General features: G+C 41.8%; 1 protein-coding gene and 1 pseudogene across 1 annotated transcript; both read right to left on the bottom strand.

The window, feature by feature from the left end:
- Positions 1 to 492: 492 nt before the first annotated feature.
- LOC117546211 (zinc finger MYM-type protein 1-like) lies at positions 493 to 2,621 on the bottom strand. Its single transcript, XM_034216359.1, has 2 exons — positions 1,037 to 2,621; positions 493 to 837 (listed from the first exon to the last, which is right to left on the bottom strand). Exons 1-2 carry the CDS (start codon positions 2,450 to 2,452, stop codon positions 493 to 495), a joined length of 1,761 nt encoding a protein of 586 aa, XP_034072250.1. The 5' UTR covers positions 2,453 to 2,621.
- Positions 2,622 to 2,772: 151 nt separating this feature from the next.
- Positions 2,773 to 15,736, bottom strand: LOC117546225 (annotated as a pseudogene).
- Between the last annotated feature and the right edge of the window lie 1,415 nt (positions 15,737 to 17,151).

Raw genomic sequence — 17,151 nt, 5'->3', positions numbered from 1 at the left:
TGAAGAACTTGATGGCGTCGTCATGCAGGTGATCCTTTGCTTTTAAAGCAATCAGCAATTCCTTCTCGATCGAAATTAAGGCCAAGTCTGACAGTCGGACTTGCCCAGTCGTGGACCTCGAGTAGCTTTTTATGCGCTTCAGCGCAGAGAAGGACCTCTCCACAGAGGCAGTGGACACAGGTATTGTCAGGATGATGGATGAGAGGGTGTACACCTGTTTCATGCTTTCACTCAGTCCTTTTTTGAGGAGAAACTGATGAATGTCGGCTGGGCTTTTCCCCAAAATGTCAGACATGCCGTACATCACGGCGAGTTCCGTGTGCAGTCGAGGCTGGTCGAAATATCCGCCATAGCTCTCCATCAAACTGTTCAAGGCAGCAGTTGGGAAATAGTTACAGTAATGCCCGAACTGTTGCGGGTCCAGAAGGGCCAGGAATTCCAGCTTTTTGTGGTCACTGAAGCGGTTGGAAATCTGGGTTAGCAGGCTGTCAATTACGCTGCAGTGGAGCTCCCTGTACATGCACGAACGTCTCCTTGAGCTCCACGGCCGCGCGGAGGACCAACCAAAGCCTGGGTTTCATCGTAGACGCTGTCAAAGTTCCCCTTCTCCTGTTCAATTTGTCGCTGTAGCTGATCCACTCTGGCCAGGCAGAACTGCATATCAAAACCTTTGTTCTGAAGTATTTCAAAAACAACATCCGAGTAGGAGAAGATAGCGTGGAAGGTTTTCAACCAAAAGCTGAAATCGAAGCTGGTAAGGAGGGTGATGTATCCATCAGAGCAATGAACAGTTTCGTCATCAAACTCTGTGTGATGGTCTACGATGTGCTCGAACACCTACGAGACGAGAGTAATGCTTAGTTTAGAAAAAACAACTTATAGACCTCCAGTAAACACTAAGATTAGCTTTCCATTGAATGTAATACTAGCATAGTTCTTTACCTTCATGTTTTTATGAGTGGGTAGTTTCCAACACTAAATCATTTATTTATTATTGTTAATATTTCCATTACGTTCATTGTTATTATTATCTTACCTCTCTCAATTCCCTGGTCTTATCTGCCACTGTGCACACCAAGCAAGAATGAAAGCACCAGCGAGTAGGAGCTGCCCGTGGAAGCCTATGCTGGCAAATATCATCCAGTAGCTTGGTGCGCTTTGCTGAGCGGCTGAAAAAGGTGGCCAAGCCAGAGAGGTGGGAGAAGAAGACCTTACACTCTCTTATCTTGGAAGCTCCATTTGACAAAACGAGATTTAAGATGTGAGCATAGCAGTGAATGAAAAGGGCCTGTGGAATTGTTTCCTTAACTTTCGCTTGCACCCCATTCAATCCAGAGGCCATAACAGCTGCTCCATCGTAGCACTGCGCGACCACTTTGTCAATACAGCCACTCTCCCTCAGGAACTCCAGCAGCCGTGTAGCTATGGCCTCTGCTCGTTTGTCCTCTGTCACATCTTCGTACTTGAAGAAACGCTCTTTTATCCCATCGTCAGTGACATATCGAAGCACATATGACATCTGCGCCACGTTGCTAATGTCTGTCGTTTCATCCAACATGACCGCAACAAAAGGTGCCTTCCTCAGCTCCTCTTTCATGCTATCCGTCATTACACTAGCGACAGCGCTGATCAGGTCATTCTGAATCCTTGAAGATGTGCCGGTAAATACTGTTGATGTGGCGAGGTGTGTGTGCAGGTCGCTGTCATATTCTGCCACTAAATCCAGCAACTCTATGTAATTCCCCTTGTTTGATGAAGTTACACTCTCATCGTGACCTCGGAACGGCAACTCCTGCTTGCCCAAGTACACCACACAATTTATCAGGCGTTTCAAAATTCCTCGGTTCCTCTTCACCTTTTCATTATGAAGGATGACACCCCGGCGTTGTTGCTCATCCAGCTGGAGCTCTATCCTGGTGTCCCCAAATGTTTTAAGCCGAATAGTAGCTCTGAGGTGACCTGAAGCATTCTGATGGCGATGTGCTAATTTGGATAAACTTCCTAAATCAGAATATCCATCTCTGGCCCATGACCCACTGTCCGCTCCAAAAAGCAAGCAATCCCAGCAGTACAGCTTGTGTTCCCTGGTTGATCCGGTCATCCAGTTGTATCTGGCGTAATTGCCGATATTAAAATGCCTCTCGAACCGTTTGGTTTTTTGAACCAAATTAAGCTGTGGTGTTGGTCGCCCTTTGGTAATTAACTCCAATTTATCCGTGTAACTCATTCTTGAAAAAGACTCGGTTAGTAGTTTCGCAACGATGTCATCACTATCACTAACGTGAGCCATCGTGAATGAACGTATGCTAATTCCGCCTAGCTTGACCCGTTGATATATCACATGCATAAACTTGGCAGCGCAGCGGGCGGAACTTGTCATAAAGTCCGCGATAATAAAGCCCTCCCATTTAGAGGGAAGATATGATTGGTCAATTGTACTGTCACTTGACATTACTCTCTCGTTGTTTTACTATAGCGGGCCCTCTGTGAATCGCATAGAGGGCCAGACGAGCTTTTTTCATGTAACCCTTCACATTCAAACAGAAACTGAACAGGCAGATTCGAAGGATTTATTTCTTTGGAAATTTTATTTTAAATACAATTAAATCAAGTTTTTTCGGTAAAAATATAACAAAAATAATATTTAAAAAATATATATTAAAAAAAAAATATATATTTTAAAAATGTTTTTAAATATTATTTTTTAGAATATCTTAGGCCCTCAGAGAGGGCCTAGAGGGCCCTGACGGCTCGCCACTGATCAGTGAACGTTCAGCCTTGTGTCGGCCGGTCATACACTAGTGCAGTGGTGCCGTGCTGGGATCATAGCAGCCTCTCGCCTGCTGAGTCGACACAGGACACAAGTCCTGTTCACACCATCTGAGGAAGGGAAATAGAAATGGTGTTGTATTTGTTTTTTTATTAAACCTGAAAGAATTGTAAATGTAACTTTGATTCATGTTTTTTTTTACCTGAGAGCTGCATCGGTGTCAGATGAAGAAGCTTCTTTCCAAGATGCATGGTCAATGAGAAGGGCACCTGTTAACATTTAAAACTTTAAAATGTTACCTATTTAGGTATCTACATACCATAATTTTCAGTAGGGCCTGGCTCATTTCGTGGCATCTGCAGGCAGTGGCAAGTCCTTCCGGCATATGCCACAGAGGCCACTACTCTGTGGTAGCTGTGGCAAGTACTTCCGGCATATGCCACAGAGGCCGCTACTCTGTGGTAGCTGTGGCAAGTACTTCCGGCATATGCCACAGAGGCCGCTACTCTGTGGTAGCTGTGGCAAGTACTTCCGGCATATGCCACAGATGCCACAACTTGCCGAGGCATCTGCCGCTGCTCAACGGGAGTTGCCACAAGATGCCAGAGTAAGTGAAAGTTTACGGTAGCTGCCACTCGCCTTCCGTGGCAAATGCTGCTATTTAAACCCGTATTTATCGTGTAAAATGTCGCTGTTTTGGCATGACTTTATCGAACTGATCTGTACACAGGACTGATGATCTGTACACAGGGTTGGGTTGTAACTGAATACATGTAATGGCGTTACGTAATCAGAATACAAAAACCAAGTAGCCTAACTGTATTCAGCTCGCGTTACATTTGAAAAACAACTAATCCGAATACAGTTACTTTCGTAAACCTGAAGTGAATACATTTTTGAATACTTATTGGAATTATTGGTGGAAAAGTTTCCTCACAAAATGTATCCTAATATTCATTACCGGCAGAACTGTGTGCACAGCGCAGCAGCATGTCTGTGAGGCCCCGCCCCCGCACGCAGATGAGAGAGAGATCTCTTTTTAAATATATTGAAAGTTAGAAACGGAGATGGTTCGATAAAACGTGCAAGATAACGTTTATGTAGCATTTCTTTATTGTCAAAATGATGACATTTCATAACTGGATCAAATCAAAGTGAATGGCCTGCTGCTGCTGAAGGCATGGGGCAAATATAAGTCCCTCTATAAAATGTTATAGATGCCATTGCTCCAACTAAGGTAAAGGAAGTGTCTGGCAAGAAAATATCTCCATGGAGAAAGGCCATGACCGTGAAAACAGAAAAAAGAGAATGTCGAAAAGCTGAACGCAGGTGGCGAAAAACAAATCTCCAGGTTCACTTTGAAATCTATAAAGAGAGACTTGGCCTTTATAATTTGGAATTGAAAAACGCACGACAATCGTTCTTCTCTGACATCATTACCAAAAACAAAAACAACGCACGTGCCTTGTTTGCTACCGTCAACAGACTAACTAACCCCCCAGTGTCAGTAGCCTCTGAATTTCTATCCACCAGAGCGTGCAATGATTTTGCCTCCTTTTTCACTGACAAAATTCAGAAAATCAGACAAGCAGTCAGTGCCTCTGCATCAGGAACAGCAAATGTGTTGTCCCTATCTCCACTTAACATCAATTCAGACATCATGACACAATTCCATCAGATTAATGATAAAAACCTAGAGGACATTATTCAACTTCTGAAATCCTCCTCTTGCTGCCTTGATATTATTCCAACAGGATTTTTCAAAGATATTTTTCGTTGCATGGCCTCAGATCTACTTCATATAGTAAACAAATCTCTTCACTCAGGTATTTTTCCACAGGCCCTGAAAACTGCAGTCATTAAACCGCTCTTAAAAAAGAATAATCTAGATGCTTCAGTAATGAACAATTACAGGCCCATATCAAACCTGCCATTTCTAGGTAAAATCATTGAAAAAGTTGTTTTTCAACAGTTGAGTAATTTCTTTCCTTTAAATAACTGTTTTGATGTGTTCCAGTCAGGCTTTCGTCCAAACCACAGCACTGAGACTGCTCTTGTAAAGGTCTTTAATGACATCCACTTAAACACAGACAGTGGCAGAACTTCAGTGTTAGTATTATTAGATCTCAGTGCTGCGTTTGACACTGTTGACCACAGCATATTACTAGACCGACTGGAAAACTGGGTGGGACTTTCGGAAACAGTTCTAAATTGGTTTGAATCCTACTTAAAGGACAGAAACAACTTTGTTTCTATAGGTAAATACACATCTGAGTTGACAAATATGACATGTGGGGTTCCTCAAGGCTCCATCTTGGGGCCTCTTCTCTTTAACATCTACATGCTACCACTGGCTCAGATAATGAAGAACAACAAAATAAGTTACCATAGCTATGCAGATGACACACAAATTTACGTAAAAATTTCACCAGGAGACTATGCTCCAATTCAAACACTGAGTAAGTGCATTGAACCAATCAATGACTGGATGTGTCAGAACTTTCTCCAATTAAACAAAGATAAAACTGAGGTAATGGTTTTTGGAGCCAAGGCAGAACGTATAAAAGTTAGCGCTGAGCTTCAGTGTGCAATGTTCAAAACAACAGATACAGCCAGAAATCTAGGTGTAGTCATGGACTCTGACCTGAGTTTCAACAGTCACATTAAAACTGTTACTAAATCAGCCTACTATCACCTAAAGAATATATCTAGGATTAAAAGACTAATGTCACAGCAGGATTTGGAAAAACTTGTCCATGCTTTTATCTTCAGTAGACTCGACTACTGCAATGGTGTCTTCACAGGTCACACTAAAAAATCTATTAGGAAGCTGCAGCTAATTCAGAACGCTGCTGCTCGAGTCCTCACTAACACTAAGAAAGTGGATCACATCACTCCAGTTCTGAAGTCTTTACACTGGCTTCCTGTGTGTCAAAGAATAGATTTCAAAATACTGCTGCTGGTTTATAAAGCACTGAATGGTTTAGGCCCAAAATACATTTCTGACCTCCTGCTAAATTATGAACCATCCAGATCTCTCAGGTCTTCAGGGACTGGTCAGCTTTCTGTCCCCAGAGTCAGAACTAAACATGGTAAAGCAGCGTTCAGTTATTATGCTCCAAATATCTGGAACAAACTCCCAGAAACCTGCAGGTCCGCTACAACTCTGACTACTTTCACTAGATCCTGATGTCAGCGTAATATAAAAGTACATAACGATTGATGTGTAACTTAGCATAATTTACTTGCTAGCCGCTAGCTGCTAACTGCCGCCTCGTTAATATAAATCCAGTACCATGCTGCCATGAACGTGCGGTGCTGTTACGTGTACGCAATTGCACATGCTTAATGTGAACGAGCCTTTTGGGCGGCGTGGTTAAAGTTGCGCATGCTCTATGAGTGCACATACGGGTACTTCTCAGGCATGCCGGGTAATCTGTGACGTTTCGCTCTCTCAAAAGTTGGGCCATTTTGTCATCATGCGCCATTGAGCAACTCTCATAGGAATGAATGAGGCCCCGCCTCCCACGCTGTATCCAGTTCTTATTATACATCCATGGGCAGAGCCTGTCACTACCATGGATGTATAATAAGAACTGGATACAGCGTGGGAGGCGGGGCCTCATTCATTCCTATGAGAGCTGCTCATGAGCGCATGATGATAAAATGGCCCAACTTTTGAGAGAGTGAAACGTCACAGATTACCCAGCATGCCTGAGAAGTACCCGTATGTGCGCTGTATGTGTGATCTCCTTTTTCTCGTTGTGTCATTTGACTTTATTTGCTGTGTGTAGATTCAAGGATTTTGGTTATCTAGGCACAGCTGTGTGTGACTCCCTCTGGTACACTGGTATGTGTTTTCCTAATGTAGAGAGCATTGATTAATTAATAAACTACACACTGAGTCTAGATCCTGACCAAATCCTTTTTTATTGTTGATCAAATGTTTTTCAAAAATGTATTCATGCACATTTAGAAAAATACAATGTACAATCACAACAAATACAACACAAATTACAAAAAATACAGAAAAAACAAACAATAACAACAGACAAGAGGACAAAACTATGGAAAAATAAACCCTCCCACCCCCAGATCCGGACCATCCTTGTATTATTGCTCATTCAATCTATTATAGCATGCTAACAAATGGTACTTACTTTATTTGTACAGATCTGAGTGGGAGATGATGGCGCGATGCAGAGCGCTGTCTGTGATTGTGCACAGGAGATGTACAAATGCAGCCACGCTGCAGCATTGGCAATATTTGCCATGTGGCTGATCAGCTCCACAGATGTTGAGTGCCAGTGGAGGAAGCCTGGCACTTCCAAAGTAGTCCAGCCGGTGTCTCAACTTTACCAACAGCGAGAGGAGACATACAACCCACTGGCCAGAGACATCGCCAACTGTCAACTGGGGGGTTGTAAACGAGGCCGAAGGGGTGAAGGCTTTTGTGCAGGCCTATCGGGTGACAGTGTTCGAGTCTGGTCTCTTGGTGAGTGAGTCGGGTGTTTTGGGAGCATCACCCGATGGACTTGTGCAGCCATCTGCCCTGCTGTAGGTGAAGTGTCCACACAGCCAGAGGAACATGACCATCGCGGAGGGAGTCCAGTTACCATCCTTCTGTCTCCGTGCGGAGGGTGGGTCATATATTCTCAAGGAGAATCACCCATACTGGCACCAGTTCCAAGGGCAGCTGCACATCACAGACCGGAGTCTCTGCTACTTTGTTGTGTGGACCACGAAGGAGGCGATCATCATCCCCATCCCCAAAGACCCTGCATGGCATGGAAATCTCCTCCTCCTGGAACAATTCTACACCCAGCATATGCTCCCTGTGTTGGCCAGTAGAGAGGAGGACATTTAAATAAACACACTCTTAACACCCTCGGACTCTGCGTTGTGTTTGGTATGTGTGATGGGGTGTTATGCAGAGGGGAGGAAAACAGGACACAGCAAATTGGAATTGTGGTGGAGATGCTGAGCAGTTATTTAATTGTTGCATGTAATTATTATTATACTGCGTGCTTCTGAGTTATTCCATCTTTTGCTGTAACATGGATCGGTATGTAACTCTATATTTACTTGTTATCTAACACACTTCCTTCTACATCATACACCATCATTATACATGATGGTGTATATAGGATATATATATTTGTATACATATCTGTAAATTGTATAATTTTATTTAAACGTCTTTTTGATCTGTCTATAAACACAAACTGAGTAAGATTGACAATAAAGTTGACTTTGAAAAATATATATATTCTTTATGAAAATAGTTGACTGTTGTCAAATGAATCCAAATGAAAGTTGGATTGAACTACAACTACGCCTTTAAATCTCTACAGACTGTTTTTCAGTGGGATGGCAAGTTCCTATCTTTAAACATTTATTAGTTTGTTCTCAGAACAGATTTGATTTTCTGAAGTTAATTTAACTTTGCCGACCATGTAAGGTCATTATTAAAAGGTACAATCAATTTGTTTAGGGTTGACTAAAATAATGAAAAACATTCATTTGGATAATTTACGGACAGAATAATAAACTCAATGATGCTCTACTCACCTGTTCCTTTTTTATAAAGTGAAACAGTTGAAATGATAGATTTTAGTAAACTTAAAAACAACCTTCTCCAAAAGCTATCAAGGAATATACCGAATACTTGTTTTAGAACTTTATTACATATTTTTATATAAATAGTTTGAATGATCCATAATTGACAGAAGCTTGTGTTTACACTGACCTGTTACTCATATATTAATGTCTTTGTAACTTCAGTGAACCACTACCTCACTCATTTCACTTTCATTCATCACGGTTCAGTAAACTAAGTGATACATGAACCAGTTTAATCATTATAATAACGTAGGATTGCAACTCTTTGAAAATGTAGGTGGCTCTTAAAAGAGCTGTTGTGTTTGGGTGTGCTGGTCTCAGGTCAGTCTAAGCCCTCTCTCCGCGGATGCGGCGGGCCAGCTGGATGTCCTTGGGCATGATGGTGACCCTCTTTGCTTGGTTCATCTTACTGGGGGGCAGCTACATGGATGTCGGTGCAGTCCACAATCATTGCGCAGTTGAAGGCAGAATGAATTTATTATTGACTCCGAATGAAGCACAACTTCATGTCATACAATACAATGACTTTATTTGTAATTGTGTAACAAAATATGAGCATTGATTAGCAAGCAGGACCTGCAGGAACAGAGAATGGTGATGGATGGAGCTGGGAAGAGAGAAGAATAAAGAAAACAGATCAACTTTATTATCGGATATTACAAATTCAATTTCAAAACAAGTTGCCGCTCCTACAGTTTTCTAGTATGTAAAGTTGATTTCACATGACCTATGCAAAATATCACACTCAATACATGTGTGTCTCTGGGGGGTGCATTGTGCCTTTGATGTATATAAATAATATACCATAACCAAATACTATTACGTACAGTGGAAATCAGGTTGCCAGAGCAGGTCAGTGTGCATGTTCCTCAATGTATCAGCAGTTACAGGTGAGGTAAAGAAAATAAAAGAGAAAAAGGTCAGTAACAACACTTTAAAGTAACAACACTTTGAATAATTATCTCTTCTAACAATTTTCTCTCAATAAGCACACAACGACTGTCTTTCCAACAAACAGATTGTCATCACAATGAAACACGTCCAGAAGAATGACATGCAAAGCTCCATGCCTGCCTTCGACTCTCCCTGAACTGCTTCCTTAGCACCCGGTGGAGGGCGCAGTAGGCTACTCTTCAAATGTTTCACGAAATACTTACCATCATGTTTGGTTACTGTTTAACATTTTGGTTTACTTCATGTAATAAAATAATAACTTCATGGTAAGGCTACTAAAAATGACAAGGCTAAGTAATGTAATGCTAACTAACGTGCTCGCTACTCGTCGCTACTAGCTAGGTAGCTAACTTGACTATGTTCCATGCACAACATGTATATTACCTATGATATTACCTGATATGTCTGATCCAGCGACTCCTGGTCCTTTCATCAGACGGGAATCGATAGAAGGAGCAAGTGGTATGATCACTTTTATGACTACAACCTGGTACAAAGCACACAGGCATCTTGTAAAAGTGAATTTATTTTTAGCGATCTATAATTTATTGGAGGGAATAAATCAGTTATGAGATCTTCTTCTTTTTCGCTTTAATTACGAGTCTTATTATAAATCACCGAGCATGCCTGTGACATCACTTACGCGACCCAGAATGGGATTTGGGAGTCTTTGTAGTAGCGTATTTTTCATAGTCTTATATTTCAGCAGTTTTACGACAAAATGTGACTTTTTTGACATGGAAATGATTGCTTAAGATTGACAAACATCATATGTGTAGTTCGTGGCACAATTCAAACGGGATCAAAAGATATGTGTTCTCTCTCCATTGAATTCAATGTAAATTTTTCGCTTCCGGGGTCCCATGGTCCGGAAGTAGATGGGCGTGACTTCGCCTCTCCATAGGCTTGTTTGAGACGCGTTGCGGCTCGCCTCGAAAGTAGACGAGAATAGCCGATCGCAGCCGGGGGAGGTCTCAAAAAGCTCGCCTGAAGTCGGACAGCTCGGAGTCAGCTTCGTCTTCTTCTTCTTCTTCTTCTTCTCTCGGTTTTTTGGCGGATTGCAAACAGCTTGAAGGTGCATACTGCTGCCTCCGGGGTCGGCTTGACTCGGTTTGCACTCGGTTTGCATTTATAAAGAATGCACACATGTGTTTAATCGTTAATGTCAGGTATGTACTAAGTAAATACATTTATTTTACATAAATCCAGGCTGAAGACTTTTCTTTTTGTCGCTGCTTTTAATTGAACTATTCATATCTTAGACTGCACTGTAACTTTTATCCATGTACTTTTTTCTTTTAATGTTTAATTGACAGCACTGTAACTTTTATCCATGTATTTTTTCTTTTAATGTTTATTTTATTAGCTTTTCTTTTTAATGACTGATTTTAAATGCCATTTTCTTAATCTCTTTCATTTTTTGTAAAGCACTTTGAATTGCCTTGTGTTGAAAAGTGCTATATAAATAAACTTGCCTTGCCTTGCCTTGCCTTTGCCTAATTTATAAAGTAAACCTTAGCATCTCACTAGCAGTGGCAACTGCAATCAGTTACAGCTGCCCTAAGTCTGTAGCCAAGTCTAATAACACCAGTGTACACGTTGCTGTGTCAATACAGATATTTATTTGTTAATTATTTGTCTTAACTCATACACCTGGTTTATCGTAGCAAGAAAACTCCCCTCAAGAAGCGAAAATTGCCAAGGGCGTTGCAACCCTCACTCGCCAATATTTCTTCATAACTATAGCACGTTTGTTTATTTTAGCAAACCATGCTCCAAGTAAAATTGAATATAAATTATAATGTTTAAAAAAATAGAGATCGGACCATCAGTCCTGTGTACAGATCATCAGTCCTGTGTACAGATCAGTTCGATAAAGTCATGCCAAAACAGCGACATTTTACACGATAAATACGGGTTTAAATAGCAGCATTTGCCACGGAAGGCGAGTGGCAGCTACCGTAAACCTTCTCTTACTCTGGCATCTTGTGGCAACTCCCGTTGAGCAGCGGCAGATGCCTCGGCGAGTTGTGGCATCTGTGGCATATGCCGGAAGGACTTGCCACAGCTACCACAGAGTAGCGGCCTCTGTGGCATATGCCGGAAGGACTTGCCACTGCCTGCAGATGCCACGAAATGCGCTTGATGTCTCTCATAATTTGTGCGTAACAGAGAAGATTCTAATGTACAATTAACCAGGGAACCAGTAAACAGAACTGAAGTCCATTGACCATTTCACATCATACTTCCTGATAACACTTGTCTTTGTATTATTAAAATGACCAAAAGTCAATATTATAATGACTTTGACTTTCTGAGAATAACTACACATATTTAACATTGATGCATAATGACTAATGTGGGATTACTATTCTAACGACAAAGGTAATGTTACCTACCTGTGTAGATGCGAGCGAGGCTGAAAGCCAGGTCTCTGGCTGCCAGTTCCAGGTAGCCGGGTTCTCTAGTAGCTGCAAACTGAACAAAGTCCTTCAGTTCAGAGAGAGCAGTGCCCACTGCTGTCACCGCCGGGCTCAAGGAGGAAACACTCGATGCTCCTGCAAGCAGGGACTACAAGGAGAAGAAAACAAGATCATATTCCAGTTCAAGTCTGTCACAGATGAGTTACTGAACTGGGCTGTTTCCTGAACCCTTACCTTGGCGTGGGTGAAGAAAGCGTCAAGAACCATTCCTGAGCTACGAGCCACGCAGCGCAGCACGTCCAGAGACAGGACATTTGTGGTACCTTCCCATATACTCAACACCTGAGAAAAAAGGAGAGAATCTTTTTAATATCATGCCTTTTTTTCCAGGATCAATCGTTTTGTCAATACAATGGTGGACAATTTAAAAACATTTCTATGCGAGCTTCTCAAAGTCAAAGATGTTCTCAAATGTCTGGTTTTTAACCCCAAAGATATTTATTTTTTAAATAATATAACACTCATAATAAAAAACAGCATTTTCTGCCATGATTTCATTAAAACCTCCTCTAACTATTTATTGATTAGTCAGTGAAGCTCTAGTTGACCTCACCTGTGCATCGCGGAGTAGTCCAGGCAGCCCGGTATCCTCAATGTAGCCCTGTCCACCGAAGCTTTCCAAACCCTCCGACACCACAGCCACTGCCTGAGACGAAACAAAGACAGTAAGGGTTGCTTTCAAACGGCGAGATTACTCACAGATAACAAGATAACAGACTGAACAGGTCGCGCATGCTTCCCAGTGTACAGTTTGACCACAGGAGTGAGCAGACGCAGCAGATGTGCATCGAGCTCAGTCGCCACGCCGCTCTCCTCTCGGCCCAGCAGACGACACACATCCATCACCAGAAGGAACGCTCCACGGGTCTCCACCTGTCCACAGCCAGAGCAAACGTGTGTGTGGTATGATGGGAGAGTTTGTATACAGTGTGTCATTTGTTTACCATCAGCCAGCCCAGCTCACCTCCATCCTGGCGAGAGTCTGCATGTGTAGCGGGTGATCTTTGAGAAGCTTTCCAAAGGCAGTGCGGCGAGTGGCATAGTCCCCAGCTAACTGGACGACCCTGTGAACACACACACACCTATAAATAATAAGCTTTCTATGGCGTGTTTTTGTAGGAATCAGCGCAGGATGCAGTGCAGTATTATGAGTCTTGCCTCCTCATTGCGGCTGCTGCAGAGATGCTGTTGTGTATCCTGGTTATCGTCAGCATGTTAGCTATGGAGGCCACACCTCTCCCTTCCTCTGAGATCTGTATTTTTAGAGAGGAAATAAAGGAATCAAGTTCTTTGACATTTATTTAGTCTAAAAAATGTAATCAGCAGGGTTTGTCTTAACAGAGGAACGTACGAGAAGATGGAGAGACCCTGTGCTGTTGGCACAAAAGCCTTAAACTCTGAACATATAACAATACAATATATTTGAATATGCTGTATTTCTTGCTTTTCCCTGATGCCCTGAATATGTCTCTAAATTAGTGGCTTGGCTCAGGGGAAAAATTAGAGAGATGTCCTTGCTGTAGCTGCCTCAACAATGATTACACTTGTCAATGCAATACATAATATTGTATTTCCTCTTTTTAAGCTTAAATATACAAATGTTAGGCTCACAGGCGTTCATCATTATATGCAAAGACCAGAGGAGGAATCTACAGCTTATGCTTACTTTAAGAGACATGGAAATCAAACTTTTTACAATAGGAGACCTTTAAAAATACATGATGTGTAGCTGACCCTGTGTGCCTGCAGGCCGTCCAGCAGTAACTCAGCAGTCGGCATCTGTCTTGTGCCCAGCTTGTCTTTCAGTCTCTGAACCTCGATCCCCTTCAGTCGTCCATCCTCACCTCTGCTCACCTCTGCATAGAACAACGACAAACCCCGGCTGCCCTGTAGGACACACAAACTAACACGCACAAACTAACTGTAAGGGCAATACATTCACTTTGTAAGTCATTGAGTGTATGGCTGATAATAGAGGATGTCAGCATTACTGGTGTGGTAGCTCCTGATCTGTCCTGCTCTCTGGCCAGAGTCAGAGTCATGTCTGCATCTGTTGCAGAGGTGAACCACTAGAAGCCGTGAAGTTTGTAAGAACCGTCCGCCTGGGGAGCAGCCACCGTCTCTGTGCCGCTGCCTGAGGAGAGGAAAGATGGGGAGAGGAAACTCATGAGGCATCACAACACAGGGCAGCAAAAAAGAACAGACTGTGACCTGGATTCATATTAATAATTTGCTCTGTGCTTACAATTTTTTCCAAATATTTTGGGATAATGTAAGAGAATACAACTCAAGGAAATATATGAAAAAGATCTTGTCATTTTGACACATTTTAATGCAGAATTGTAACACCACTAGGTACTTTAGTGTATAGTATGGTACTAGGTTTTAGGTACTTTATTCTACGTTGATAGAGTAACAATAAAATATCTAGTGTTTTTTAAATATTACACTCTAGCCTTTTGTATCTGCAAGCTGAAGCTGATATTGTTCATGTAAGACACTGATGAACATCAGTACTGACCCACGTCAGATCCTCCTTGTCTCTCCGTCATCCACTGTCCAGACGTCCAGAAACGCTCAGGCTGACGAGTGGTCAAACGACTGTAGGCTTCATCTACCGGCCATGAAACACCTATGGACTTCACATACAAGAAAATCACTCAATATTTTACATAAAAAAAGGAAACATCAGGTTAAAACAAGAATTATGCATTGAATCTTGGACACAGCAACACATGTGGATTTTTCCCTTCATCTTACATGTGCTTTTGTAAAAAAACAAACATGAAAAAAGGCTTTGTGTTCGCATAACTTAGGACACTTCCCATCAGCAATAATTGGCTTCTAAATTGTTTGTAAATGTATTGTAAACATAATTTAATGATTCAGTTTTATCTTGATTTTCTATCACACCTGGATGACTTTAGCAGCTCCGTCAGTCATGGCCAGAGGACAGGTGTAGAGACCAGAGGACGGAGAGAAGATGTACAACTTGCTCATTTAGTACACACGGCTGAAACACAAACACACACACAGAATTGATCTCAGGTTCTCATTAAAAACTTTTCTTATTATATAATTAATTAGCAAGTGAGCTAAAGTGAAAAGGGAAGTCTAACACTACCTCCACTCGCCGAATGACCTCTCATAGCCAATGGCGACCAGGCCTTCCTGTGCTGAGAGGTCTTTCATGCGTTTCCAGGCGGAGGAGGTCACGATGTGGTCAACTCTTCGCCCCCAGGGATCAAAGTGCACCAACCGTGGGGGGGTGATCTCACACTCTCTGCCCCACTCGTCCACCTCATTAGCCACACGCTCTCCAAATGCACACAAATCTGAAAAAGCTGCCTGTAAACCAAAAGGGTCACATAGATTATGGACAAGACCTAAAGACCTGAATTAAGTTTTACATGTATATCTACTCTGTCTGTTCTTACACTATTTTATTGTTTTTTACTTTCGTTTTATTGTTTTATGTCTTATTATGCTGCATTGTTGGAGGAGCCTGGGACTTAAGACTTCCATTGCCATATCTACACTGTAGTTATTGTGCATATGACAATAAAGCCTTTGAATCTTGAAGTTAATTTTATAGAATATTTCCAGCTGTTGAAGGCCCAGCTGTGCGCTCTTCTCACCTCATGTGGCAGGTGTCTCCTCAGGTATCCTCTCAGCAAAGCGTCCTCTAGAAACGGGTTCTTCAGAACGGGTCTTTCCTGGATGAAGGATCCTATCTTTGCTCTGGAGAACGGCAGGTTCCCTGTCTCCTCCCACAGTGGTTCCTCATCAGATCTTCTTGTACCCGGCTCAGCTAACCTGGGTGATCTTATGTGGATGAGAGATGGAGGAACAGCACACAGCGACCTGCAGCCACACGCCGGCTCAGGAGGGCTGAGCACACCGACATGACTCAGGACCTGCAGGGTGAGGGGAGGAAACATGACAGATAAAGTATGACAATATAGTACAATACATTTAATTTAGCTCACACTTTTATCCAAAGCAACTTACAATAAAGGCGTTGTGTTATTGCAGAACATTGGGGTCGTATTCTTTGTTTCTTTTTGTTGTTTTTTACATTATTTCACGTTAGTGTTATTCAATTTTAATACATTTCTTCCAAAAATAACAATACTTCAAAATGACCAAAACCCTTTAATTCAGTCAGAGATCATACACTCTCTGTTTTTTGTAATTAAAGGATAGGCCTACATGGCTCTGGTTTTAGTCTATATTTTATTTGTGCTATGCTATTCTTTGAGTCTAAAATGAAGCTTGAATTGATTGTTTGTTTTTTTAACTAATACAAGAGAGCTGAAGAAGAAATCGATTCAAGAGATATCTAGACGTGCCACATACAGGCACAGTATTATTATATAGTTAATTTGAAACAGGGCCGTGGGAAGTAGGGGTGCTGAGGGTGCTGCAGCACCCCCTGGTGGAGGACAGGGGATCTGCAGTTCCACAAGATATAATTCAAATATAATTAAAAAAAACGACAACACAACATTCATAATTAAGTAAAGATAACACCCTTTTCACCCCGGTTACATTTTCCATTTGCCCTGTACGATGGGCGCTGTAGTGATGAAAGTGGGGGATGTTGGCTTATCAGGCGCCCGCAGCTCACAGCCAGAATGAGAGAGATAGAGAGAGGAGGTGCACCGGTACTGGCGGAGATTGTTGTTAGCTTCTGCTGCGCTAACGGATATAAGAAGCTGTTTCTACAATAATGTGGAGGGAGAGTTCTGTCCTGTCAGACTGAGAGGCTCAGTGAGGTAAAGGACTTTGAGGGTTTAGATAGTTCACTTTAGTCTAAGTTATCTCAGTGAGTCTCAAACGTTTTGATCACAATTTATGTAAACAAATATTTCCAAGGCACACCTTTATAATTATTAGGATAAATAAAAACAGGTTTGAAATCATTCCAATGTATACGGACAGTAAACCAAAAATATCGTTTACAACTGAGATTTAAAAATATGCATAAATAAATAAATGTTAACTGGTAAAATAAGATATGAATGAACAACAAAAATAAAATAAGTTACATTTATTTGTTATTGGCTATGGTAGGTTATTGGAAATGTTCACATAGCCTACTTATTTGATTAATAAAATGCAAAACGATCTTTTTCATATGGGTGTTTAGAGTTGTACCCCCTAGATCAGTCTCTAAAATTGGGCACTCAAATTGCACCAGATTGAAGCATTTTACTATAAAATGTTAAAAACATCTTTCCGGGGGACACCCCCGGACCCGCCTAGAGCAGTGGTTCCCAACCTTTTTTCCATGAGCCCCCCCAAATGACTCCTGTTGGA

Source organism: Gymnodraco acuticeps, unplaced genomic scaffold (genome assembly GCF_902827175.1).
Source record: "Gymnodraco acuticeps unplaced genomic scaffold, fGymAcu1.1, whole genome shotgun sequence".
Taxonomy (NCBI): Eukaryota; Metazoa; Chordata; class Actinopteri; order Perciformes; family Bathydraconidae; genus Gymnodraco; species Gymnodraco acuticeps.
Note: the sequence above shows the minus strand (reverse complement) of the source record. Positions and strands in the feature narration are given on the sequence as shown.

Excerpts from the sequence above, each read along its gene's own strand:
- LOC117546211 (XM_034216359.1), bottom strand. The coding sequence starts at position 2,452 with ATGTCAAGTGACAGTACAATTGACCAATCATATCTTCCCTCTAAATGG. Across the intron at positions 838-1,036 it reads AGACCAGGGAATTGAGAGAG|GTGTTCGAGCACATCGTAGA; the intron begins GTAAGATAATAA and ends CTCGTCTCGTAG.